The sequence below is a fragment of the Dermacentor andersoni genome, chromosome 7 (assembly GCF_023375885.2).
Source record: "Dermacentor andersoni chromosome 7, qqDerAnde1_hic_scaffold, whole genome shotgun sequence".
Taxonomy (NCBI): Eukaryota; Metazoa; Arthropoda; class Arachnida; order Ixodida; family Ixodidae; genus Dermacentor; species Dermacentor andersoni.
In genome coordinates this window covers 140,031,759-140,059,361 of record NC_092820.1, presented here as the reverse complement: position 1 = coordinate 140,059,361, position 27,603 = coordinate 140,031,759, and the positions used below count along the sequence as shown (strand labels likewise).

The following is a 27,603-nucleotide window of genomic DNA, read 5'->3' as shown; positions in this document are numbered from 1 at the left end:
TGCAAAAATCGTGATATCATTTATAAGGTACACTATAGTGCCACAGAGTCAAATAACTTAGTCCACGTGTATTTCTTTATCTAGCTGCCTGTGCACCTTACACGGGCGTGCTTGAATTTCAGCCCCATCGATATGCGGATTTAGCGGCCAGAATTCGATCCTGCGCCGTTGAACTTAGCAGCATACCGCGCTAGCCACTAAGCCATCACGGTGGGCATTTTATAAGTGAATAGTCCCCATGGGCAAATCCTCTACTTCTGCCCGTTGTCATAAACTCTAACCTGGATGAAAAATCTAGGGTAATGCCTTTCAAGTGAGTGCAATGTTTTTCATTACGGATTTCAGTTTCTGCTGCTAAATATAGATTTTTACATCTGGCTTCCTCGCAGCATGGCAGTAGAAAAGGATAATCCAGGATTGGTGCAATAAAGCACAATTTTATGCATGACACCTAATTTTGATATTTGAGAAACCGCGTCGCTATATCCTGGGTGATTAAATAGCCGCTTGCAATTTCCGCGACCATCTTGGACCTTATGTCTTTGACAAAATTAGATCCAAGTTTTCTTTTGAATTACAAAAACTGTGTTTATTCAGAGCGCAATGACTAGCCCGGGCATAAGAGCAGAGTCTGCTTCGTCGAACTTGCACTATAGTTTGGCTTTTCATTGACAGCGGACAGAAAGGCATGATTGGAGAGATAGGACAGCATTGTCAAATTAGATAGCTCACATTGGTTTGGCTGATACGCCAGTAACAGTGAACAAAGCAGGTTGGCTGGAGAAGAACAAGCTTGGTGGGTTCGATTTGGCCGCCTGGGCAGGTGAACTTGTTGGGCGTCGCTGCGCTGATGAGCAGGACTGATCGGGTGGGTTGGCAGGGCTGGTTGGCAAGTTGAGAGAGGTGCGCTGGGTGAGGCGAAGCTTGGTTCGACGGGTTGGACAGGTTTATTGGGTGAGTTAGGCAGGGCAAGCTTGCCAGGTGGGCCGAGTCGGCTGATTTGTGTGGGGCTTTGAGATATGCCGGACTGGATGCCTGGGCCAGGGAGGTCAGGCTGACCAGATGGGTCTGCTGGGTTGACATCTGTGCGTTTCGAAGGTACCGCAGGTGGAACGGGTGATGTAGACATTCTAGGCTGGCCAGCTGGCCCGAATCGGCTGACCCGACATTGTGTTTGTGGTAGGTCGAATTGGATGTTTAGCGAAAGAGGGGTGGTTTGTCCAGGTAAGCCAACTAGGCGGACTTACCCGCGTGCTGGGGTTAGTCCAGATGGGTTTGAAGCGGGAGATTGGGTAGGGGATACAGATGGTCCGACTCGGATTCCTTGGCCGGGTTTTTGGGGTAGGCCGGATTGGATGGGTAGAGTAGTAGGGGAAGGCTGTGCAGCTGGGCCTGCTGGTTTGGATGGGCCAGATTTATTGGGTGAGCCAGGAGGGGCAGGTTGGCCAGGTGGACCAACTGGACTGGCTTGTCCGGGTTTTGAAGGTTCACCGGGTATCTTGGGTGACAGGGATGCCGCTGGCTGGCTAGGTTTGACATTTTGTCCGGGCTTACCGGGGACACTGGGTTTTCCACCAGATGGAAGCTCGTTTGGGTGCTGTTTGGACGTAGGACTCGCAGCCGCAGCCTGGCCACCTGAAAGCAGATGACAATGCTTATAATTCTGCTGAGTAATCATAAATATTTACGACATGGAATGTGCGACAGTGATTCAAACAAATATGCACTCTCAACTTCCCCATTAACAGGACAGAAGTGCAACCTAATGGCCACGTCACTTGGAATTTTACGACGAGTAGCTTTGCAAGTATAGCTAAATATTATTTGGGTGTTTCAACAGGGGAAGACTTAGTGTTTTGACTACGTGGCTGTGTGCCACCACATTCTGTAGCTTCTAGCGCTTCGACCATTTAGAATCCAAGACATATAAAAGCATGTCACAATGCGCAAAATTGTTATAGTTCACTAAACAAATGAAAAATGAGGTCTCCAGAGGAAACAACGCTGCACAATCAATTTTGTATAGTGATGGAACATAAGGAAGGCCGCTTCGAACTTCTCCTGTGAACAGTACAGCTTGCAGTACGTATTTCTCACATAGCTAATGTGAAGCAGTTATAGTAAGATAAAGAAGAGAAATTGAGGGTAAATCAAGTATATGCTTGAGTCGCGAAAACGTGCGTTTTACTTTTCCCACCGAACACTGACTGAATTTGAGAAATTCGAAATTTAAACGAAAGAAAGCACGCGCATATTTTGCTAACGAAAATAAAGTTGGGAAAATTTCTTTTTGAAATCAGGAAGGAAGAGCTATTAATGATTGCTTCATCGAATATGTTTCATTAGGTGTCAAATCAAAGCAGATTTCTTTTCCTACCATATATGAAGTGGTGTTTCTTCCAGACGTTTCGCTTACCGTAAATAAATTTACTATAGACCATTTTCGAGCTTTATAGTACTTGATGTTTCCACACTAATAACTTCGTCACATGGAAAGTAAAATATGAGGGGCGAGGTTACTCGTGAGAATCAGCTATGTTGCACCGACGCCCTCATATTGCGTTTTGTTAATTTTTGTGGCATAGCCAACGTGTCGCATGTTAATAATTTGTTTCAAATTTATTATCGGTAATCCCGTAACACTATTGAGATTCCAACTTGCAGAGGATGCTTACGCAAGGTTAAGAGGCATTGCGAATCTAAAGCTATCAAATGCGTGGTGCCATTCACAATACCGCCAATATTGTCTTTCAGGACATCTATGTGGCGGTCGCGTGAAGCAAAATATCGAGCCCCGACGTTCCCTTTGCAATCGTGCAATCAGCGTCACAGAGAAGCAAGAATGGACAAAATCATCCTAATAGCAGTCGACCTGCAACATATTTAGCTGTAAATCCTTGCGCATTGTATGCCGTATTGGCAGTAGTTAGCACTAGAATTTCATTTAGAAGACTCAAGAAAAATTTCAATTACTTATACAGAAAGTGCAGATTTACAACTGCATTTCCCCTTGCACTTCTCATGCGTGGAGAAGCTGTTGGCGCCTTTTACGCAGCTCTTAGGAAACTGCATACATGTGTTATTCCTAACGTAAAGAACCACGCCTTCCCTTGTGCAACAGAAGTATCAGATACTGGGTCTTGGCTGCATGCTATCTCCTGCTCGTTTGTTGCTGTACCAAAAAAGAAAGAATACTGTGGTTAGATCTTCAAGGAGAAAAAATAAGTACTTCGTAAAAACTTGCCATTTGAGAAGGAAAAGTAAGTAGTGTAACCCAATGGCAGCAATTTAGGTACTTTCATAGTTGCGCCAAGCGTGCATTTATTAGCGCTGCTTTCGAGTCGTTCTTTCCAACTTTTGACGCACTCGCAGGTAATCTAGATATCGAACAACGGTGGAATACTTTCAAACTGAAAATGTTTGAACTACGTGAAGTGTTTGTTCCATCAAGAGTTATATAAAGTAGGCGAGCTCGAGACAAACCCTGGTTTAACACAGATTTACGTGGCCTTGTTCGACGACAGCGACGAAATTATTAGAGATAAGAGCCGTCTAATTCGACAGAGCATTTGACCTTGCTGAAAGCAATAAAAATTGAAGTTAGACAAACGTCCGACTTCGCTAAGGACTTGTATTTTTTAAATCTAGGAGAAAAGCTTGTCAGGGATACCAAAGAATTTTGCAGGTATGTGAAGCGTAATGGCAAGGACAACGGATCGATACCTGCTTTGAAAAATGAGGAAACAATTATTCATGATAATGAGTCTAAAGTTGAAAATTTTAGCCGTTATTTTTTATCTGTGTTTTTGCCATTTAGATCCCGTACTGTTTGTTTTGAATTACCTGCTAAAATTGACCGCATGCCGGAAGTCATCTTTTGTGTCGATGGCGTCCGTAAATTGTTAAAAGACCTGAACCAGGCTAAGGCGCGCTGCCCTGATGACATTCCTGCCGCTATCATAAGGAATTGTGCGGACGCGTTATGCTTTTATTTCACCCGGTTGTTCCAGAAGTCCCTCATTGAAATGGACATGCCTGATGATTGGAAATTTGCGCGAGTCGTGCCCATACATAAAAGTGGGGTGCGAAACTCCATTCAGAACTACAGGGCCGTTTCCTTAACTAATATAGCCTGCACAATTATGGAGCATGTAATATACAGTTACGTTATGGCCCGTTTAACTAAACATAATCTCCTAAGCCTCAGCCAGCATGGTTTCAGGCGTGGTTTATCTTGCAATACACAGTTGGTAGAGTCTATTCACGATTTAGCCGCGGCATTTGATAAACAACAAGTTGTGGACTGCGTTTTTCTAGATTTTCGTAAGGCATTTGATGTAGTCACACACAGTCTCCTACTCTCCAAATTAAAAGCTTATACCTTGGATAGTAAAATAATAGCCTGGATTGCCGAATATTTGTCATTGCGGAAACAGCCTGTTGTTCTGAACGGTATATCTTCGCAATATGCATCATTTACGTGGGGAGTTTCCCAAGGCTCAATGTTGGGGCCACTATTGTTTTTGTTGTATATGAATGATATTTTAACTGGTATGCAGTCTTCATTCAGGATGTTTGCCAATGATTGTGTTGTTTATAGAGTCATTGATGCCATTTCTGATTCATAAATCCTGCAAGTTGAATCAAATACTACAGCAGACTGCGGTGTGCGTTGGGATATGTCATTAAAAATAAATAAGACTGTACACGTCACCCTCACCATAAAACGAGCTGATCATCCGTATAGGTATAGGATTTATGATTGAACTCTAAACACAAGCAAGAAATATAAATATCTAGGTGTGTTTGTTACTTCTGATTTACCATGGAACAAACATGTTAACTATATTGGAAATATGGCAGCACCAGTTTTGGGATATATGAGGTGTAATTTTAGTCATTTACCGAGTAACTTAAAAACGCAGTTGTATTTCAGTCGTGTACGTTTAATACTTGAATATCGATGTGTTTGTTGGGACCCACACACATCTGAGCTTAGAAATAAATTAAAAAAAATCGAGAATAGGGCAGTTAGATTCGTCCTTGGTAACATAGCCGGCAGCTTAGCATGACAGGAAGCAAACTGAAACTTAAATGGCAAGAGCTGAAGGATCGTAGAAGGCATATCAGATTAAAAATTTTCCACGATATTTATTATTCGAAAACTGGTATAAACCACGAACAATATGTCCAGGCACCACACTACATATCTGAACTACTTAACCACTGTTTGAAGGTGAGGGAATTTTCTTGTAGGGGTGACGTCTTCCGTTATTCCTTTTTTGTTAGAACTATTCGAGGTTGGAACAGTTTGTCATCGAGCATTGTATACATCACAGACAATGATTCTTTTTTCTACCCATCGAAATAATTTGTTCATGTATGTATTCAAGTCTGTAACATCCCTGCTGTAATGCCCTACGGGGGGTGATGGAGGTAACTAATAAATAAAAAAATAAGCCTATGCTCAAACAGAAAACAAACTGCTCCCTTGGGCCAATTGCATTTTTCTACCATGACACGGTCCATTTGCTCCCTAACGGTTGTTGAAGGACTGGGATGCTCGTGCTCGTTGTGTTGCATCTTGTTAGAGAAACTCGGTCGGCAGCGGCGGTAGGGTCGACGAAAACGGGCACATAATCATGAAAATGCTGCACTGTCTGCTCGTAAGCATTTACTTTAGTTTACTACGGAAGAGATGCTGTTACAGCACTGCAATATTGTACTGCTACAGTACTCGGTGCTTACAAAGCAAACGTTTTTTTTTAATGTGTACCCCCTGCCTTTGGAAACGTGCCATGTATAAAACTAAAAATATCAATTAAGCATGCTTTACCGTTGCACGTCTTTCAATGACATAAAAATACGTGGGCCTCTTATCATCAATAATATACTGGTTGGAAAACTCAAAACGTGCACTTACCATTGTGACACGAACGCTTGCTTTGCGAATTCACACATTTCTCATTTTGTAATGCAAACAAGCGTGCCAGGTATACACAATGTACAGGAGGCACATTGAGGCAATTGAAACTCCTTATTAAAACTAGTTCCCTCTATATATATTCTTGAAAAAAAGTAACGTTTTCCTAAAGAACAATATTATGTGAATTTTTTGTTTGGCTGATAGAAATCAGTAGGAGTGGTACTTACGTAAGCAGACAGCCTTGCACAACTTTTCTGTCAGAAACTTGTTGCCAACGTTCCCACAAGTGGAAGCGGCGTGGGTGAACATTCTACAGGTGGTGGTGTTTGCGTCGAAGAACCAAGCATGTTGTACCTTGCCACAGGAAACTTTGACCGGCGGTTTAAGGCACATGTAGGGCATCGTCTTAGTGGGTGCTGGAAAAGCAAAAGCCGCATTATTCACCAGCTTACCTCATAGTCCACAATCGCTCATTGCAAGCAATCACAACGAGAAACATGCTGAGTAAAACTTCTGACCGTTTTTCTCTTAGCCCGCAATCTTAGTGGTTCGAGCAGCGAAACACATATACCTTAGGATGGCAGCCCATTATGATTCTTTCGATTTATTCAATGTACCGCGTTTGTAGGAAAAATACGGAAATAAAGTCTCACAAAGACAATCGGCAGTCTTTATGAAGTAGATGCAGCACTTAACTTACTACCTATCTGGCACATTAGAATGATGTGTCGGTGTTTCGATTACATGAGCATCCCGTTTGCCAGCATGTACCGTCGATAATTACTAATAGCATAAACCCCGCCAGGGAAATCTACAGTAGGCATTGAGCGAATAAGTACACGAACCTCCCTGCACCTTTATCTGGTCACGTTGTAGTTACGGTGAAGAACTACGCGTTGTGAAACTTTGAGTTATGAATTTACTATTTTCGGGCATACATTTGCGTGAAGCACGACGATAGCTGCAAGCAAAGGTGAAAACTTCGTAGAAACGGATGTGCGTCTTCGACACGTCGGCTATCTACACTTGACTCATGGAACGTCCAGCATCATCGCTCTGGCTCGCAGGTAATTTAGTATGTACAAAAATATTTGCCCGCACGTGGGATCTCATTACAATAGGTACTGTGACAACACAGACAACAGGTAAAGAGAACGGCTATGAGAATTGAGAACCATATCATAAATGCAGGGGCGTCTTGCGCCTAGCACTGACGTTTAACATTTGTTACCGCTGAAAAGTGCTCAATGGCAAAAAAGTACACGTGCCAATATTGGGTTACGACGTGTTTTTTTTAGCTACGCTCTCTGTAACCAGAACATATAGATGAGTTCTCGAAGTTCTCCAATATGTTTTTTTTTGTCACTGAACGTTTGCTGCTCAGTAAAGTTAGCGCTCTTTTGCGATTGGGCGCAGAAATGTTTTGTATGAATGAAAATCTTGTGCAAATTCTATTCAGGTCAGGGTTGTTCCTGTCTTTATGCTCAACGGACCCCATAAGAGGAACGCATTGGCCCTGTTCGTATATTGATTGTATCACAGTGATATATCTGTCCTCACTTGGAATGTGCCTAGGTACATTTCTTGGAAACCGTTGCTGCATTAAACAATTAAAATAATGCTCGTCAACTTTCTTTGACTTTGGACGACTTTTGTTGAAGTCGCCCTTTTTTACGTAATAACCGCATCTGGATAAATGTGGTTACACCGGTCTTGTTATTGCAGGTAAGCAGCTGTGATTTCTGCCATGCTTTAGTACTTTTCAAAAAGCCAGCAAAGACCTAACATATGGGACGCACAGCAACGTAAAGGAGAAAATTTCATAAACCAGCCAAAGTTAAGATATGGTCAAAATATGTACTCACATTGGCATGTATCCTGGCACTTTCTTTCAGAGAGAAACTTGTTGCTGCCTCCATTGCAAAGGCCGACACCTAACGGCGTACAACGTTTTTCTGTAGAGTTGTAGTACCAAGTCTCTGGTAATGGTCGGCAGCTGCCTAGAAATGGCGACTTTGTGCAGAACGGTGGCTGCTTCTTTTCACCCTTTGAAGATTTTTGAAACGAAGCTAAAAGAAATGCAAAGTTGCAAGAAGGCACATGTATTAGGGTGAAAAATTGGACGGAGTGTCAATATTATGAATAATTGAGGAGAGAGCCACTTCCCCAAGGAGAGGTAAACCGAGCGTCTTCGAAACACAGACTCAGTGGCCAATAACATTATAAAAAAAGTGCCGAAATGACGTCACGTACTACACGGAAAAAGAAACAAGAAATATTAAGCAAGCTTCCGCAATCCCCTCGGCTCACAACCACTGATGCATTACAACAGTAGCAGGATCAAGCAGTGCAGAGAGCCGTATTTTCACGAACAACATGCTTGGTGTGCGCACAGTGAAATCTTGGATCCCTACCGCATTGCCCTCTAGTGTCATCGAATAACCACACAAGAACGCCAGCAATCTCAGCCTCTCGGTTGTGTGCAAAACACCTTACAAACTACGTATCACATGACCTGTGGCAGTGCAGTGATCGGTGGCCCTTTGACGTAGGAGTAGCTTATTACAAAAATTAATACAGGAAACCTTCACATCGCCAATGTTCAACGGCCTATAGAATTACAGGCAGTACACGAATTTTGTGTAGTCTTAGCACTAGTAACTTCAAATCTCTCAAAGTATTTATTATGCTTTCTTTATCTGAAGCTATAAACAATCCCAGCATTTCTAACATAGCGAAATAATACGTTTATGTGCGTGAAGACTTTTTACAAGTTTACCAGATATACGGAGCAACATTTCGTTGAAAATGGCCACTTGAGAAAGTCCCGAAGCCGTTTCGAGCCCGAATGACAGAGCTTATGCAAATTCATGTTCTCACGTTGGCTGAACATCACACTTGCAGCTACCACAGATGCTACATGCTGAGTCCCCTCTAGTTACTTTTGTAGAAAACGTAATGGCCGTACGACTGTGAATTGCAGTCGCTCGATCTGTAGGGTCAGGCTGTTTTGTTTTCATTTGTAATGCGGCGAGGGCGAAATCGCAAGTGAGAAAGAACCCGGAAAAAGAGCTACAGGAATTATTAGAATTGTTTACTAATGCGTAAGCATTCTTTGACTTGGCTGCTACTTCGTTTTTGTTTACTTATTTCGCTAGCTTATGCATGTCTGCCCATTGCTGTCGATCATCTACTATAACACCAGTATAACGATTACATGGGTCAACTTGACCAATTAAGAATTCATTTTGGAGATATAAGGCGTTACGCGACGGACAGAATTTCCTGGGGTATTCGCTAAACTATGCTTACGCATTCAAACACAATACAAGGAAGAGAACGATTAGACAATGACAGCGACGTCACAGCGGAATATTAATGCATTGAGAATTTTAGAATCAGCTTAAAACAGCGGAAAGGTTAGAAAAATAATTTCACTTCAATAAGTCTTGATAATCCGACATTAGGCGGTCCACAGAAACCTACTGCAGCTTTCAAATGGAGATTACGCCTTCACGACTCGCATTTTGAAAGGCAGCTTTTCCTTGCCTGCCACCACGGAGTGTGGTTTCTCTTTGTCGGCTGTGTCGCGGAAGAAGCTGTTACTACATAAAAAAAAAATATTACACGTCTGATGACAGGTTTTGTACGCAGCAGTCTGAAGCCGCCTTCAATAAAGCGCTGATGATAGCGTCCGGTGATTATATATAATGCAATGACTATATTATAAAAAATGTGTTTATGACGACCTCATAAGAAAGGTCAAATCAAGATACATGTTTCTGATGTGGAGAGTGTGAGCTGGTTCTTCTTAGAATCGTTAACATAAAAATTGGTAAGTTGTTTTTAGTCATGAACGCGCTGACTCGAACATGAAATAATGCGTTTCAGTTTAACATGGGCGATTTAAATGTACAGAAGTACGCGGACCTCTAGTTGAATTCCATTGTAACGAATATTTGCGCAAAATACCGATGTGGTGCAGTCCAAGACTGCTTTTGATCAACATTGTCAATAGAGTGTAGAGGGCTGCTAACTGACTAGACGCGTTCTATTTAATGATCTCATTATATGCAGAAAGCGGAAGTGCATGCCATGCACAGAGTACACCGACTATATGGTATACATTAGGTAGCGTGGCTTCCTGGGTGGCTAACGTACAGAGTTTGACAAACGTAGCGCTTTTTCTGGAATGGGAAAGTTGGAGAAAGACAGCTATGACCTGGGCTTTGAAGAAACATGCAGAAAAGTGGTCCATAAGATATCAACCTCAAACAAAGATCCATAAGAAATGTATACAGCACCAACATTCGGACGAATTGCATGCAATAGAATGCGAAGCCAAGTGCGTGCGATGGAATAATTCACAGGCGCCATTAGGTTTTTCGCAGACATATTCAGAGTGCCAAAAGAAGAGTAGAGAAAGCATCAGCTAATTCTTTAATTTTTAGGACACACAAAACAGCGTACTGGGTAATCAAAACTTGCCGAATACAGACGTTCGAAAAGAATCACATACGATGTTTCAAGCAGGTAATGAAAATCCCTTCAAAAACGTAGTTAAGCGTGAGATACGTTTACAAACTAGGAGTTATACGAGAGATGTGCGCGAGAATGTTTGCGAAATTTAAATAAAAATAAACTTTTTAGAGGTTCAGAAAGCGCCTATGGAATGTACAAAGTGCATAATCAATGAAAAAAGAAAAACAAAGTTGCGTTACTACCTTGAACACAGTTTACGCAGACAAGCAGAGCAAGGAATCCACGTAGGGGCGTCATTGCAAGGTGTCTGCAAGCAAGTGATCCAGAGAGTGGAGTTGTCCCGAACAAAAAGAAATGCAGCTCTCTGTTCGGCTCGCTTTTGTTTGCAGCTCTTTGTTTGTAAACTGGCATAATTTCGGCACAATTTCATTTCCCAGTTGTGACCTTGCAGCCTTTCGTAAGTTTCAAGGTTGAGTTCTCTGTTCAGAAAGAAATCCCACAAAATGCGGAAGGCTCTCAGGGCGATGCCGCAATGAGAAGAATTGAAGCTTTGTCCAGGCACCTACCCACGCACGCTAAATTGCATGATGGTTTGTCCTTAGAAGTGCCTTGAAAATTTGTGCCGGAAGCTACTCGGCAAGAAGTAATCGTTTGTTCTGGTGATGAAAGGAACGTGTTTGAAGGGGTCACGCAGCCATAGAAATAGAGCAACAAGAATATAAGAAAAAAACAGGCTTAGAATTACAGTAACCTTGTTTTTGAGAAAACAGCAGACGTAATACATCCGTGTTTTATTCCTAGAACAGCGAAACCAGCCATCTGGAACGCGACGGCCTTCTCTATACAGAGAAGGTCTCGTCGAGGAATGGTTTAGTGTGTTTCTTTGTCTAATGTATTCCGGGTTTCTCGCCAGTGAATTAACTCAGTATAAACGTGCACGCAGGCGATTGCTGCTCATCCGAAAAAAATCCTTTTCCCCGAAAATATCGCGCTCAATATGAGCTTCAACAAGCGAGCCGCGGTTGTACCTACGGTCTCGCAAAAAAACAACAAAAAAAAAAACGTGGAGACGGTTTCTCTATTCCAAAAATGTATATGCCAGCGTGCTTTACGCTGTCTACTTTCTTCGTGGAGTGATAATACAGTAACCCGTAGAGTAGTCGGCAAGTCCTTAGCCATTAGCGTAACATCCTTTGCCATGGCGCACGCTGCTCTAGCTTAGTAACTTTTGCTTTTTTGTTGTAGTTTTCATTTTATTTATGATGGAGCGATAGCTGCTCAGTGTACCAGCGCATTATCGCTTCCCGAAGAAATCAGAGGACGGAAAGCTGGCGGTATGTAAATTGCTCAAATGACACACCCTCTCCCCTTTCTTCATGAGAGCTTCGCCTACCTGTCATCCGCCTATCTGTCAAACGAGAACCGGCGACTATTCATGCGGTTTACTCGACAGCAGCAACGCACACCCGGTGAGAAAAGTTTACGTTACACAGGCTTTCATCAAGTCCATAAAAGCGTTTTAACGGGTTGCAATAAAGACAACCTCTCAAATTCAATAACTTCTTTTGTGAAATATATTGCGACGTTCTTCGATTGCAAACGTTGATAAGACGCCGCTATCAAACGAGTTTCTTTTAGGTCCTTGGCCTAATGAAAACAGCACAGCCCTAATAACAGGGGCCGCTATAGCCTTCCTCCAAGCCACTAGGCTGGACGCGCGGCTATAGAGATGCCACAAATCTGTGAAACTGTATATATGGATCTCTTGATCGAACCATCATCATAATTCATCAGCACTTTTCCTCCACCTACCTTTTTCCCAGGATTGAGTAGCAGGTCAGAGCAAGTTATAGGTCGGGCCGTCCTCTCTGTTCTTCTGTAAATAAATCTCTCTCTCTTTCCCTCCCGCTTGAGCCTAATTGTACTGAATAGCAACGGAGCAAGCAACACTCCTCCTCGTCGTCTTGTTTATCTCGAAAAAAATGTAATGCATTGTAACCTCACAGCTCTCTACAAAAGCATTCTTATAGTTCACACTAAGGAAAATAGACGTTTCTTTTTCTTCTGGTCTTCCCTGGTCCATGACCACTTGATCGACTGTCAGTCAACAAAACACACCGTCTCATGGGAACTAAAGTTAGATCCCGCATAAAAAAGCGGCCATTGTAAACAAAATGTTATTACCTCCGTACTATTAAATCTCACGTTTTCGCGCGATATCCTTCTCTGTGGACAAGATTACTCTTGCGTGTATTGTGTCTACAGCGCGCATCCGCTTATTGAGCAACCTGCATATAGTAGCTCATTGTGCCATAATATAATCACCAGCCTCCTACCATTCCCTGTATTTCCCACTTCGCCTTTTGCTAATGAGGAGCAGCAGGCTTGAGACACGCTCTCCAGGCCGAACTTCCTCCTTTCGATTCAATAAAATCTCCTCCTCCACCTCTTTCTCCTCTTCCTCGTCACGTTTTATACTGCGAATATAAGTATTTCCATGAATAGAATACTTTAATACGCTTTCGACCATTTCCATTTTTCCGTTCGCTTTCTATATGAGTAATTTACCTGCTCAACCACGTTCAACCACTGCCGCCTCGGCAAATCGCCAACTGAGTGCTAAGCACAGTGGCTTTGAAACACGGCTTCACTAACTGCAATTAGCAGCTAAACAGCATGTAACCTCCCACATGACCCAACAACCCACTTAATATTGACACGTGTACTTGTATGTCTTTATCGGGGACATGTTTCACCGCGTAACTAATGTTATCGCACAGCGCAGGACACGCCCGCATGTTTCGGACGTTTCTGGAATGTTATCGATGCTTCCATCCACTGTCTGTGACCGAACCTTGTGTAATCTGATTGCATATGTGCGCGACGCGAATAATGTAGAACTTTATGGAAAGAACACAGGTCCCAGTGATTACCCTGGAACATTCGACGACTGACGTATAAAAGCCGACGCGCTTGACCCGCTGATCAGATTTTCGACGATCGCCGACTGTGTTCGCCGCTATCGTTCTTTAAGTGTAGCCTGTTTTGTGGGCACAGGTTCGCCCAATATAAGTTAGTTTTGTCTTTCACAGTATTGCCTCTGCGTTCTTTAACGTCACCACCACGTGACAATATAATCAAACTAGTTATTTCCTAAAGACTGTTCAAGATTGTTGTTCCCTACTCTCTAAACTTTGGTTGGTTTCTAGACAAGAAATGTCCTGCTTTTATACTCAAGCATCTTATTTCATTGCCTGTTAAAAATTTGTTGAAATGCACTGCCCAAGATAAGATGGCTTTATGAAGTAAATTTCAAGACAACGTCACCAAACATCAAATAAGCTTCAATTTGAGGTGTAAACAGGAAAATTATTGAAGTGTGAAAGTGTGCTACACCTTCAATTGCATGCTTCAGAAGTATGTTAGTCACATGAACGGCTTCTAGATTTACAACGCTGCGCTGTAGGTTGCCTCAACCACGACTTTTCTCACGCGCACCAGCACTGTATACATGTGAGGCTTCCCCTCAAACTAAATTCCCCCACAGAATGCGGCGAAATCAACACCCTTCGTATTTGTTTGGCTGTCGAGTTGCAAATGTGCAGGTGATGTTTGCTTACTCATGCGAACCACAGGCCGGAGGCGTAAATATTTCCCTTTGTCACCCTTAATAGCAAACGCGACTTAGAATAAATTAGGTCGACTGCAGGGGTACAAAATCACAAACATTACGGGTGCACTGGCGTTTAGGTGGTGGAGGAGGAGGAGGAGGAATAAACTTTATTTTAAGACAGCAGATTTGAGACCTAGGCCTATCTACCTAGATGGCGGCCTCGAACCCTTCGGCACTGGAGGCATGTTCGGCCTGCTGGATTGCCTTAAGTTGGTCTTCCGGTGCACAGCCGAGCAACGCGATTTCCCACTGCTCTCTGGTTTTGCGTATTTTATTCTGTGTGGATGTCTGAGGACATGCCCCAAGCATATGTTGTAGGTTCGCGCTTTCATGATAGAACCTACACTTATCCATGTAAAGGTCCGCATAGTAGCGATGGTAGGCCACTGGGTTCGGATATACATGTATTCGTTAGAGGCACCATGCCGTCACTTGCCGTCTACCTAGCGAGGAGTGTGCCGGAGGGATATGGACCCTTCCCAATTTACAGTGTTTGGCGATCTCGTTAAAGCTGATCATCCGGCCTCTCTCCATTCACAGTACTTGCATGTCACCTGCTAGACCCGTCGGTTCTGGAGAAAGGTTGTGCGATATTTCGTTTCAAGCGACGGGATGAATGTTTGCGTGCCCATATTTTGTAAATGTCTCGATCTTCACGGAAGTTGGTTAAAATTCTCAGCACTTCCGGCGAGATTCTTCCTTTCGCATAGTTATTGACGGCTGTTTTGGAGTGGCTGACTACGATGTTAGCCTCCGTGGAGGCTATTGCCACCTCCGCCTATCCAGCTTTCAGAGTGCCACTAACTCTGGAGTCACCCTCTAGACTCGCAGCAACAGTCTACATACTATTGTTTATTTGCGTAGTCCGCCGCGTCCACATAAACCACGTCCTTGGTACTACGGAATCTTTTGTGGAGAGCTCTCGCTCTTACGCTTATTCTATCTTGGCGAAACTCAGGGTACATGCTTCTGTGGATTAGGGGTATTGAGAGATGTTTCCTTATTTTCCTTAGGATGTCTCTCTGCAGTCCGTGCTATGCTTCGTAGGTTATTCGGATGTCGTCTACGATATGTCTCCCCGTCAAACTCTGTGTGAGTCTTTCATACTGCCCCAATTTCTGGGCTTCAAAAATTTCGTCTATTGTCTTGAGCACGAGAAGCACGAGGAACTTCTTGTTTGACCTATTTACCGGATGTCCCACGGCTTGCTTATATGCTATTCAAATAATACGGTCTACCTTGGCTTTCTCCACAGCGTAGAGCATGAGACGGGGGACCGCATATACAGTACGACTGATCACGGATATTTCTATTCATCGGATGAGACTGTGCTCTTTCACGCCATAGTTCCTGTTGGATATCCGCTTTATTAGTGTGATTGTTTGTTGAACACCATTGTCCAGTAGTCTAATGGTTTCCCCATTATAACCGGTTTCGGATATGGTTGAGTGCTAGTATTCTCAGGCCCTCCACTATCGATGAAGAGCATGGAGATTTACGAATTTTTCAAGAAAGGCATCAGCATAACAAAAACACCGGAGAAAATGTTCGGATGAGGATGAAGGAAGTGTTGCTGGCTGAAAAGTCCCGAAACATTAAGCAGATCGTAATAGTATCTGAATATCTTCACCCAGCGAGACCCGTAAAAACAGTTTACTTTGCATAAACGCTTAGTTTCAACATGCACGGTCGGTTCTCGACATAACTAGGAAGTGTTTACACTACTGGCGCGAAAACAACAAGAGATTGATATTATTAGAGTCATATAAAGGCTTTGTTGACGACAGAATTATCATGGAAGCAGAGCTGAAAGGCTACACTGCTATGCATTTATGTAATAACTGTTTTCGTCGTCTGGCTACCGCTATTTTCTTACGACTTGAGCAATAATTTTTGCCTAAAGTAATACTTTCGTAACTTAAACTGAAAACTGTTGCTCTTTGGAGTCCTTTTACATCGAACTGCAGGAGTATGAATGATGAACGAAAATGAATGAACATGAACAAAGAAGCCACGTCCACATCCGAAGCTTTAGATATCATCTTGCCAAGTTTCAGAGAGCACGTTCGCAAATTTCTCGCAGCTTGGGCTGCATCACCATAGAATTCAATAGATAGACTGGATTTATCACTTTCGAAACTGCACCAAGGCCAAACTATGTAGCGCGCCTTGGAAAAGCTGTTTCTCAACCAAGGGAATGCACATTTACGTGCTGCTGTTGTGGAGATGCTTTTCATCGAGTTTCGTTCCAATCTTCTTCTCCAAAGCCCACCGTACTTGCTGTTCCTCGCTTCGGCCAAATTTCAGCTTTTCTCAAAATTAAAGAACGTGAACCAGCTGGGATTATTGCATTTCTAGCCACCACTCACTCAATCTTTTAGGGGACGGGAAAGAATGAGGCACGACCTTGCCTATTTCTAGCTCAAATATTTGCAGAATGCTATGTAAACTGTTTCATCGCCGTGAAGATGCTCTTTGGATCTTGCGTTTTCCTTGACTAAGCTTATAATTTTATAGACATCCGTTACTATTCTTCCAGGCATATACATTAAATTTGTTACTTCTAACCTTCAAAGCTCCATACCTGGCACAATAACTACCTTCACCTTTTCTTATGCGGCGTGTAAAAACGATAGCATAATATGCAGATGAGAGAATACAGGATTATCTGCGCATGCCATGGCCAATTCTTTACATCAAGAAATTTTTCTGATCCTAGACAGTGCACCGATGAACATTGACTGCACTTTCAAACATAGGAAAATGCCACTTCAGTAGGATTAGGATGTCTTCTAATTGATTATTTTTGTAATGTAATGTTTAATCTAACTTCGTGTATTAAAAAGATACAAATTATACGAGCTAGGAGCTAAAATAACAGTAATATGAAGGTTTGATGGTCGGGTCGACCAGAATAATTTATTGAGAGTCCTTGTGCTACTACATTATACAAAAGAGTAATCTATATTCACGAATCAGTGACTTTAGTGCTTTGAAGTATGAAGTGCAACTTTCTTTCGAAACCAACATTACAGAAACCTGTTTTAAGTGCGCTAACGGCTGGCCTGGCTGAAATGGCTGGGTTTTCCCTGTGTACTAGGTTGCACAGTAAAGCCAGCTGAGATAGGTTGGCCATTCCCAACGGAGAGTCCGGCTGTCGCGGTCGCGCTGGGACCGAGAGGGAGTTTAGGTTTGACGGGATGAGCCGGCTGGAGGCTTAGTGTTAGTTGAGAAATATTGAGCAAAATATTAAATATGAGGCAAGGCTGGGCTTCAAGGTGTAACGAAGCGAGGTGGGCTCGACTGGCCCTTTTGGTAATATGTAGTGGGCAAGATGCTAGCGCCGGCCGTTGCCCGGCCGCACCGGTAAGGCAGGCCGACCGTACTGAACGGGTCTGGTCGTAGAGCCGGGCAACAGTGATACAGCACGGTGGCCTTGCTGCCCTATGCCAAGCCCAGTAGATGACCCTGATAGGGAGGGTGCACCGAGCGGGAAGATAGGGCTTGTTTGACCGGGCTTTCTACGCACGCCTGGCTGATAAGGCTGACCTTGTCCTCTGCTTTGGGAGGATGTGCCTTGTTGGTTGGGTAAGCCGGCGCGGGGTCTGCTAGACTGACCTGATTGAGCTGGTGGATTGGGCGACAAGGTAGAGCTGGCGTGACCGGGAGCTCCTGCTGAGCTAGCTTGACCAGGCAGACCTGATCCGGCGCTTTGAGCGGGTTGACCGGAAAGCGCAGGCTGGTTGGGTAAGGCCATGTCGGGTCTGCTAGATGGACCAGATTGCGTTGACATACTGGGCGGGAAGGTAGAGCTGGCGGAACCGGGAGCTCCTGCTAGGATAGGTTGACCAGGCACACCTGATCCGGCGCTTTGGATGGGTAGGCCGGAATGACCAGGTTGATTGGATAAGCCTAAGCCGGGTGTACTTGGTTGGCCAGGTAGTACAGGTATGCTGGGCTGGGCTGGTGGTCTGGGTGGGCCAACCTGGCTAGGCGCACCAGGTGTACCTACGAGCGGTTGCTCGTTTTGGAGGTTTTGTCCGCTAGTTGGGAAGGCCGCCGCCACTTGGTTATCTACACAAAACATTAAAAAATTTGATAAATTTATCCTAGAAATACGGTAAAATATAGGCTAGGCTAAGTACATCAGTGACTCAAATGGTTTTGCCTACTTGAGCTCGCGCACATGGAGGTAGCTCGAACGACTGACAATCTCAGTGACTTGACAATTTGGTTGAAAATTCATTCATTCCTTCATTCATTCATTCATTTTATTTGTTCTACACAACATGACGTACACATTGTCAAAGGGGCCAAGAATAAAAGCCGTTGCAATACGGCTTGAAAAAATCTTGGTCCCCTAGGCATTGGCGGCAATGAAGCAACAGAGGCCAGAACGATAAAAAGAGAACAGTAATAATCACTTATCGTGTTTACGACTACTACGGCGCAAATTTATCAGAACTGAAATAAGACATTCAAGACAGAGACATTTCTGGTGAAGCAGTGGCAGAATGTCCCGACAGGATGTTTTGTTTGTGAAATATATATGTGCCGTGTACTAGGAACATGCGCATGTGAGTAATGAAAGAACGCGCACAGCCTACGGAAGTTTCGGGCTAGAACACTTATTTCAGCTATGATGTATACATTTAGCGCTCGAAGAAGTTTATTCCTTAGCATGTGAAATCCGTAATTAGCGGGACATTTGCAAACTTCCCAGCGTCACTTTTGCTTGTGTTATAGGCAACTCTGCCCGATAATTCTAGCATAGAAATGCCTATAAAAAGCGAATGGTATTGCCTAATGCTGAGCTTATATTTGCGCTGAAACTTATATTGGGACATAATATTTACTGGAATGACGTTTGGGTTTTTGTAGATTTGTTCAGTGGAATGAAATGTTGACAGATTTCTAGTGATCCGTAAAACTAAATGTGAATAATTTATGTACCATGAATATCATGCATAGCTAGTTTTGCAGACATCAGAAATACATAACGATTTTGTTTAAGTATCCCTGTTATGGAACATTATTTCTTCGAGATATGGTTTACGTGTTCATCCCATTGCATCGCATTGAAAAGTATACACCTAATACATTAATACTTTCGACCACCTCCTATCTTTTATGATCTGAAGAAAAGTTCGAGACCGATATGCAGCATCTTACCCTTAGAATTAAAAATTACTGCTTTTGTGTTTTTCGTATTAATATGAAGTTGACTATTATTTGGCGAAACGCCTAGTTCTTTTTTAAAATATGTTTACTTTAGCCAACGCTTCACTGCTCGAGGAAGATGAAACGAATAAACTTGTTTCGTTTGCATATACCATAAATTAAAGTCGGATGATATAAAGGGTATGTCATTATTGTATACATAAAGCGTAAGGGACCAAGAATGCTTCCTTTAGTTTACGCCTGAGACTATTGGTTTCTGACTAGAAATTACCATACCATACACCATACTACCACATATGATGTGGTGTTTCTTCTAGATGTTTTCCTTACCGAAAATAAACTTGCTATTGACCATTTTCGAACTGTATAGTATTTGATGTATTCTTACTTATAATTTGATCACATAGAAAGCAAAATATCCCGGGCGATGTTACTAGTGCTAAACAGCTATGTTGCACCGACGCCCTCACATTGTGTTTTGTCAATTTCTGTAGCACAGCCAACGTGTCATATGTTAATATTTCGCCTGAGATGTTTCAAATGGTTCAGTTATTTCTTTTAATGCCGTAACACTATTCATATTTGAAAGCTTTCATTTGAAGAGGATGCTTACGTAAGATTAAGACACATTGCCAATGCAAAGCTATCAAATGCGTGTTGTCATTCCGATTACGACCAACATTATATTTCAGGACATCTATGTGGCGGTCGCGTAAAGCAACATATCGAGACGCGATGTTCGCTTTGCAGTCGTGTAAAAACCCTCCCAGTAAAGTAACATGACAAAATCATCCTAAAAGTAGTCAACCTGTAACGTATTTAGTGATAAATTCCAGTGGGCATTGTATGCCATAGTGGCAGCAGTTAGCGCTGGAATTTTATTTGCGAGGCTCAGGAAAATATTTAAATTATACAGAAAGTAGAGACTTACAGCTGCATTTCGCCATGCACTTCTCATACGTAGAGAAGCTGTTGGCACCTCTTCCGCAGCCCTTTTGAAACTGCATACACGTGTTATTGCTAAAGTTAAAGAACCACTTCTTCCTTTGTGCAAGGCAAAAATCAGGTACGGGGTCCTGGCTGCACGTTATCTGCGGCTTCTTTGTTGCTGTAGAAAAAGAAAAGAAAATTATGAGATATCCAAGGAGAAAAAGAAGCACTACATAAAACTAGCAATTTGGAAATTAAAATTGGGTAGTCTAACCTAATGGCGGTACTTTAAGTGGTTTAGTATTTCCGTGAAGAGTGCAGTGTTATAACCCTATGCCCAAACAAGAAACAAACGGCTCCCTTGAAGGAATTGCATTATTCCACCATGACTCCATCGATTTGCTCCCTCATGGTTGTTCAACGACTGGAATGCTCGTGCTCGTACTGTTGCTTCTCGTTAGTGAAATCCGGTCGGTACGGGCAATAGGGTCGGCGGACGCGGGCGCATAATCATGGAAATGATGCACTGTCTGATTGTAAGCAGTCGCCATTGTTTGCCGGTGATTGATAAATACGGGATAAAATAGCTCTCTTTCATTTCTTCTAACGAGTGGTTGCGAAATTGTCTCCTGGTATAGCTTAGTTTCATTTTCCGCAGTAGACAACCGGTAGACTAAGGAGAATACGCAGAGATGCTTATACAACCCTACTATAGTGTTACGCTACAGTGCTCGGTGCTTTCAAATCAAACATTGTTCTTGAGCGTACCTCTTGCCTTTGTAAGCGTGCCATGCAGAAAACGAAAAACATGCCTTAAGCATGCGCAACCACTGCATGTCTTTCACTGATATATAAATATCTGTGTCACTAATCATCAATAATATAACGCATGGAATACTCAAAACATGCGCTCACCATTGCCATACTATTGTTTGCATTGTGAATTCATAAATTTCTCATTTCGCAACGGAAACAAGTTTGCCAGGTATACAAGATGTATAAGAGGCACACTGAGGAAGTTGTAACGCCTTATTACAACTAGCTTCCTCTATATTCTTGAAAATAAAAAAAACGTTTCCTTTCAGGTCATTACTCTATCTTTTTCACCTGATAGAAGTCAGTAAGAGTGACACTTACGTAAGCACACAGCCTGGCACTTCATTTCTGTCCAAAATTTGTTGCTAACACTCCCACAAGCGGAAGCAATGTAGGTGAACATTTTACAGGTGCTGGTGTTTGGGTCAAAGAACCAAGCATGTTCTACCTGGCCACAGGAAACTGTGACCGGTGGTTTAAGGCATATGGTGTTGGAGGGCGTGGCCTTAGAGGGTGCTGTAAAAGTAAAAGTTGCATTATTCACCAGCTTACCTCATAGTCCACAATTGCCCATTGCAAGCAATCACAATGACAAACATGTTGAGTAAAGCTTCTGACCTTGTTTCTGTTAGCGCATAATCATAGTAATTCGAGCAGCGAAACACATTCCTTCAATTTATTCAATGTACCCCTCTTGTAGAAGAAAAGAAGAACGGAAATAGTTTCGCAAAGATAATAGGCAGTCTTTCTTAAGTACATGTGGCACTTAACTTTCTACGTATCTGGCACATTGGAATATTGCGCCGGTGTTTAGATTGCCTCAGCATCACATTTGTCGCCTATGCTGTCGAAAGTTACTCATAGCATATACCCCGTCATGGAAATCTACAGTAGGCATTCAGCGAATAGGTACATGAACATCCCTGCACGTTTAAGTTGTCACGTTGTAGTTAGTATAAAGAACTACGCGATGTCGAAAATGTGATTTATGAGTTTACTATATTCGGGCAAACCTTTACCCATAAAAACAAGTAACAGTCAAGCACGACGACAGCTACAAGCAAAGTCGAAAATCTTCGTGGAACGTGAGCTGGTGCTTCGACACGGCGGCTATTGATATTTGACTCATCCAACGCTCAAGCATCATCGCTGGGGCTTGCACATAATCTAGTATGTACAACTGTTTGCACCGCGCGTCCAATCTGATTACAATGGGTACTGTGGCAACACAGACAGCAGATAAAGAGAACGGCTGGGAGAATCGAGAACGACCTGATAAATGCTGGCGCGTCTTGTGCCCAGCACTAACGTTTAACATTTGTTACCGGCGAAAAGTGGTCACCGGAGAAAGGCAGGAACGTACGCTTGTCAATATTGGGTTACGTTGTGTTTTTTTAACTATGCTCTCTGTAACGAGATGGTATAGATAACTTCCCGAAGCTCTCAAAGGGTTCTTTCTTGTCATTGAATGTTTTTTCCCAGTAAAGTTTGCGTTCTTTTGCGATTGCGGCCACAAATATTTTGCATGATCACAAACCTTGTACGAAACATACTTACGTTGTGTACAATCCCACATTTTTGTCCCCACACTCCAGAGACTGTTTACCATACCCGTATACCATATCACGGACTCAGAAATCCGGCTTAACGTGAAGGTTACAGCTGTTCCTGTGTATACACTCAGCATTCCAAATAGGAGGAACGCATTGTTCCTGTGTTTATATTGGTTATATCACAGTGACTCATCCTTGCTCACTTGGGATGGGCCACGGAAAGGAAAGCGTCTTTTTCAAACCGTTGCTCCATTCAACAATTAAAATAAAGTTTTTCAACTTTGTTTGGCTTTCAACGACTTTTATTCAAGACGCCCCTTTTTACATTGTAACCGTATCTTGATAAGTGTGGTTACTCTGGTCTTCTTATTGCAGGTGTGATGAGTGAAAGAAAATGACGCCGACAACAACGACGCGCGCATGGGTTCTTTTGGCATTGGGCCACGGATGTGCGTGATCTCGCCAAATCAGCGATGGCTCTATGTTATTCCGAAGGTGCGTCGTGCCACGATCGGGCCATCTATGGTGAGCGCGTGGCAAAATGCTTCGTGGCGAGACAAGCGCCCAGTCAGCGGGAGACGGAAGACAGCAGGCCGAAGTGCCGGACGCTGGCCATCAAGGCTCCAGGGGACGCGGCCATCCGTGGAGCTGCCGCCCGACCGTAGCACTTAGCTGAGGCGTTCGCCAGCACGAGTACTGCAGCTCGGAGCGCGGCCTGGCCTGCTGCTGTGTAACCCCTTGCCGCGCGCATTGCGGTTCGCTGGCAAAGCCCTTGGCCCTACGGATGGCCCTTGGTCCGCTGTTCAGCGGATCACCGTTCGTGGCCTGGCATATGCGCCGAGTACTGCCGCTCGCGGGCAAGTCGTCCGCTGGGCAGGCTGACCAAACCTGCAACGTGCACTGTGCCTCGGACGCAGGCAGACTGCTGAGTGGTCGTCCCTCGTTTGTGGAGAGCCATCTTCTTCCCCCTGTCCAACATCGAAGCGTCTTCGTCGTCACGTCGTCGCGCCTCACTGCGGCACCCTCACTCCGGCAACCTCTCGTCTCCTGTACCGTGAGCTGTTCCGAACTGTTCATGTCTCTTACACACGGACTGTATCCGTACACACGGATTGTGTGATTGTAGTTTGATTTTTTATAGTTTTCGTAAATGTAGTTTTTTTTTTGTGGTTTCCATATAGTTTGTGTTTCCATCATGTGTTCGACTACTTTCCTTACGTCCTTTCCTCATCGCGCGGCACGACAACGAAGTGTGACAAAAGACCTGTAACTTCTTTACAGCAGGTAAGCAGCTGTGATTTTGGTGATGCTTTAATACTTTTCAAAAAGCCAGCAGAGACTTAAAATATGGGACGCATAGCAACGTCAAGAAGAAAATTGCATGAACCAGGTCATGTTAAAACATGTTAAAAAGTAGGCACTCACATTCGCATGTCTCTTTGCACTTCTTTTCAGAGACAAACCTGTTGGTTCCTCCAATGCAAAAGCCGGCACTGGACGGTGTACAGCGCTTTTCTGTAGAGTTGTAGTACCAAGTCTGCGTTAATGGTTGGCAGCTGCCTAGAAACGGCGGCTTTGTACAGAACGGTGGCTGCTTCGTTTCAACCTTTGGCGATTTCTTAAACCAAGCTGAAATAAACGTAAAGTTGCATCAATGCGCGTGTATTAGTCTCAAAATTTGAAAGAACTGTCAATATTATGCATTATGCAAGAGAGATAAAGATAGCGTCATCAAAATACAGACTCAGTGGCCAATAACAATATAAGAAATGTGCCAAAATGACGTTAAGTACCACGGAAAAAAATAGAAACAAAGGAATATTTAGCAACCTTCCGCAATTGCCTCTTCTCACAACTGGTACATTACAACAGTAGCTGGCTCAAGCAGCGCACAGCCCCTTACTTCCACCGACAGCGTCATTCGTACACATACAGTGACATATTCGACCACTGCCGTATTGCCCCACAGTGCCAGAGAAATTCTATGCAATAATATCAACAATCTCAGCCTTTCGGTGGCGTGCAAAACACCTTAAAAACTAGGTATCATGTAACATGTGGCAGTGTAGTGATCAGTGTCCCTTTGACATAGGAAATGCTTATTACACAAATTCCTACAGGAAAATTTCGCACGACGATCGTTCAACGACCTTGAGAATAACGGGCAGGGGACGAATTTTGTAATCTTAGGGCTTGCGGCTTCATATGTTTGACAGTATTCATTATGCCTTATTTCTCTAAAGTTATAAAGAGGCACAGCATTTCGAACACAGTTCAATAATACGTTTATGTCCGTGGGTGTGTTTTACGAATTTCCGCAGATATACGGAGAATCGTTTCGTTGAAAATGGTCACTTGAAAAAGTCTTATAGCCGTTTGAAGCTCCCCGAAGCATGGAGCTTAGGCAAATTCATGTTCGCACGTTGGCTGAACATCACACTTGCATCTACCATAGACGCTAAATGCACAGTCCCCTCTAGTGATCTTTGCACCAAACCTAATGGTTGTGCGACTGTGAATTGCAGCCGCAGTGTCTGTGGGGCCCGGCAGTTTTGTTTTCATTTGTAATGCGGCGAGGACGAAGTTGGAAGTGAAAACGAACCCGAAAAAAGTTCTACAGGAATTCTCAAAATTGTTCACTAGTGCATAAGCATTCTTTGGCTCGGCTGCTACTTCGCTTTTGTTTACCTATTTTGCTAGCTTATCCATGTCTACCCTTTGCTGCCGAATATCTAGCATTACGATATTATAACGATTACATCTGTTAACTTGACCAATTAAGTCTTTATTTTGAACATATAAGGCGCGACGGGACAGACAGATTTTTTTTTCGCCAAAGAATACTTACGCAGTAAAGAATAACACAACAAAGAGGACGATTAAGCAATGACAGATACATAACAAAGGAAATGGTGAACGCACGGAGAAATGCGGCCAAATCCACTCTACAGTCTGTGCCTCCTTTCTCAGTAAATCTTACAGGTCGTGGTTTCAAGCGCTCACGTGACTAGTGCATCTAAACCTTGTAGCAATATCTACAGAAGCAATATACGCCAGGATGTGTATGCTGTTTCTCTTTCGGCCCTTTAAGGACATCCAGCTAACATATCACTTGGCCCCATAACTGATGTAGGCAAAACTGAACAAGGTTTCACGCTGCTAGGTCTTAGAGAGCAGATATTAATCGAACAGTGAATTTTTCGTAGGTCATAGGTATTTTGCTATTTGTTGTGTCATTAGTGTAAATTTTACTTCGTATGAGCGCAATCGAACTGTCAGGCAAATATGGTTACGATCACAGTGCCTTAGGAAATGGTGCGGAGTGATGCATGATAGCTATATCTAAGCTGGTGAAATTAGAAAACTAAACTCGCAAGTTATAAACATATCTGTATTCAAAAATAGTTGATGAGTTTCATTAAAATTCAGAAACTTATATTTACATATTTCTTCTTGAACACATTTAGTAAAACGTTTGCTATTTTTTTCGCTGCTGTGCGACCAATTCCCACTGGTGGCAGATACAATGAGAAGTGCTAGCGCAATACTATTACAAAACATTACAGACGATAAATGCGGCGTATCTATATTAAGAAATTGAGTATTTTAGAATGAGCTTATAACAGCTGAAAGGTTAGAAAAATAATTTCACTTCATTAAGTTTTAAAGATCCGACATTAGGTGTTTAACATAAATCTACTGCAGCCTTCAAATGGGGATTACGCCTTCACGGCTTCCGTTTTGAACGCGAGCTTTTCCTTGCCTGCCACGGCGAAATGTGGTGTGTCATCGTCGGCGGCCTCGCGGAAGAAGCTGTCAATAAATAAAAAATTATATTGCGCGCCTGATGAGAGGTTTTGAACGCACCACTCCGAAGCCGCCTTCATTAAAGCACAGATGATAGCGTACGGTGATGATATATTATGCAATGACTATATTATAAGAAAGTCTGTTTATGAAGACCTAATAGGAAAGCTCAAAACAAGAGACTGGTATGATAGTTTCTACTTTGATGAGTGTGAGCTAGTTCTACTTAGAATATTTAGCATAAAAATTGGTAAGTTGTTTTTACTGATGAAGGCGTTGACTCGAACATGAAATAATGCGTTTCAGTTTAACATAGGTGATAAAAATATACAGAAGTACCCTGACCTATAGTTGAATTCAATTATATGTAATATTTGCACAAAATGTCGATGGGTTGGAGTCTAAGACTGTTTTTGATCAACATTGTCAATACAGTTTAAGGGCCTGCATGCTCACTTGACGCGTTCCATTTAATGATCTCATTAAATGGAGCAAGCGGAAGTGTATGGCATGCGCAGAGTACACTGATTAGATGGCATACATTAGCGAGTGTGACTTCCTGGGTGGCTAACGTGCAATTTCAGAGTTTAACAAATGTAGCGCTTTCTTTGGAATGGGAAAGTTGGCGACAGCTATAAACTGGTTTTGAAGAAATACCCAGAAAAGTCTTCCATAAGAAAGCAACCTCAAGCAAACAATCTTTTAAGATGTTTACGGGACTAGCGTTCTGGGGAATTGCATGCAATGGAATGAGACGTCAAATGCGTGCAACGGAATGATTAGGAGGTGCCATTAGGCGCAAAGCCTTTTCACAGACATCTTGAGAGTGCCAAAAGAAGAATACAGAGAGCCTCAGCTATTTTTTTGTTTGTTTGTTTGAGAACAGACAAAACAGTGTACTGGGTAATAAAAACTCACCGAATACAGACGTTCGAAAAGAATGAAATACGAGGTGTCGAATGGCGAATGAAAATAGTTAAGCGTAAGACACATTCAGAAACTAAGACTTATGCGAGCCATGTACGCGATAACGTACGTGAAATTCAAAGACACGTAATTTTATTTGAAGATCGGAAAGTGCCTATGCATTTTACAAAATACATAATAACTGAAAAAAGAAAAGCAAGGTTGTGGTACTACCTTGGACACAGTTTACGCAGACTAGCAGCACAAGGAATCCACGTAGGGGCCTCATTTCAAGGTGAATGCTAACAAGGGACCCACAGTGTGCAGTT

The 27,603-nt window shown here is 43.0% G+C and overlaps 1 protein-coding gene across 1 annotated transcript; it reads right to left on the bottom strand.

Moving 5' to 3' along the window:
* LOC126534498 (papilin-like) lies at nt 1-27,603 on the bottom strand. Its single transcript, XM_072289125.1, has 8 exons — nt 27,509-27,603; nt 23,987-24,190; nt 21,330-21,524; nt 20,194-20,370; nt 17,700-18,155; nt 7,792-7,995; nt 6,154-6,342; nt 1-1,635 (listed from the first exon to the last, which is right to left on the bottom strand). The coding sequence occupies exons 1-8, from the start codon at nt 27,561-27,563 to the stop codon at nt 1,244-1,246; spliced, it is 1,872 nt and encodes a 623-aa protein (XP_072145226.1). The 5' UTR covers nt 27,564-27,603; the 3' UTR covers nt 1-1,243.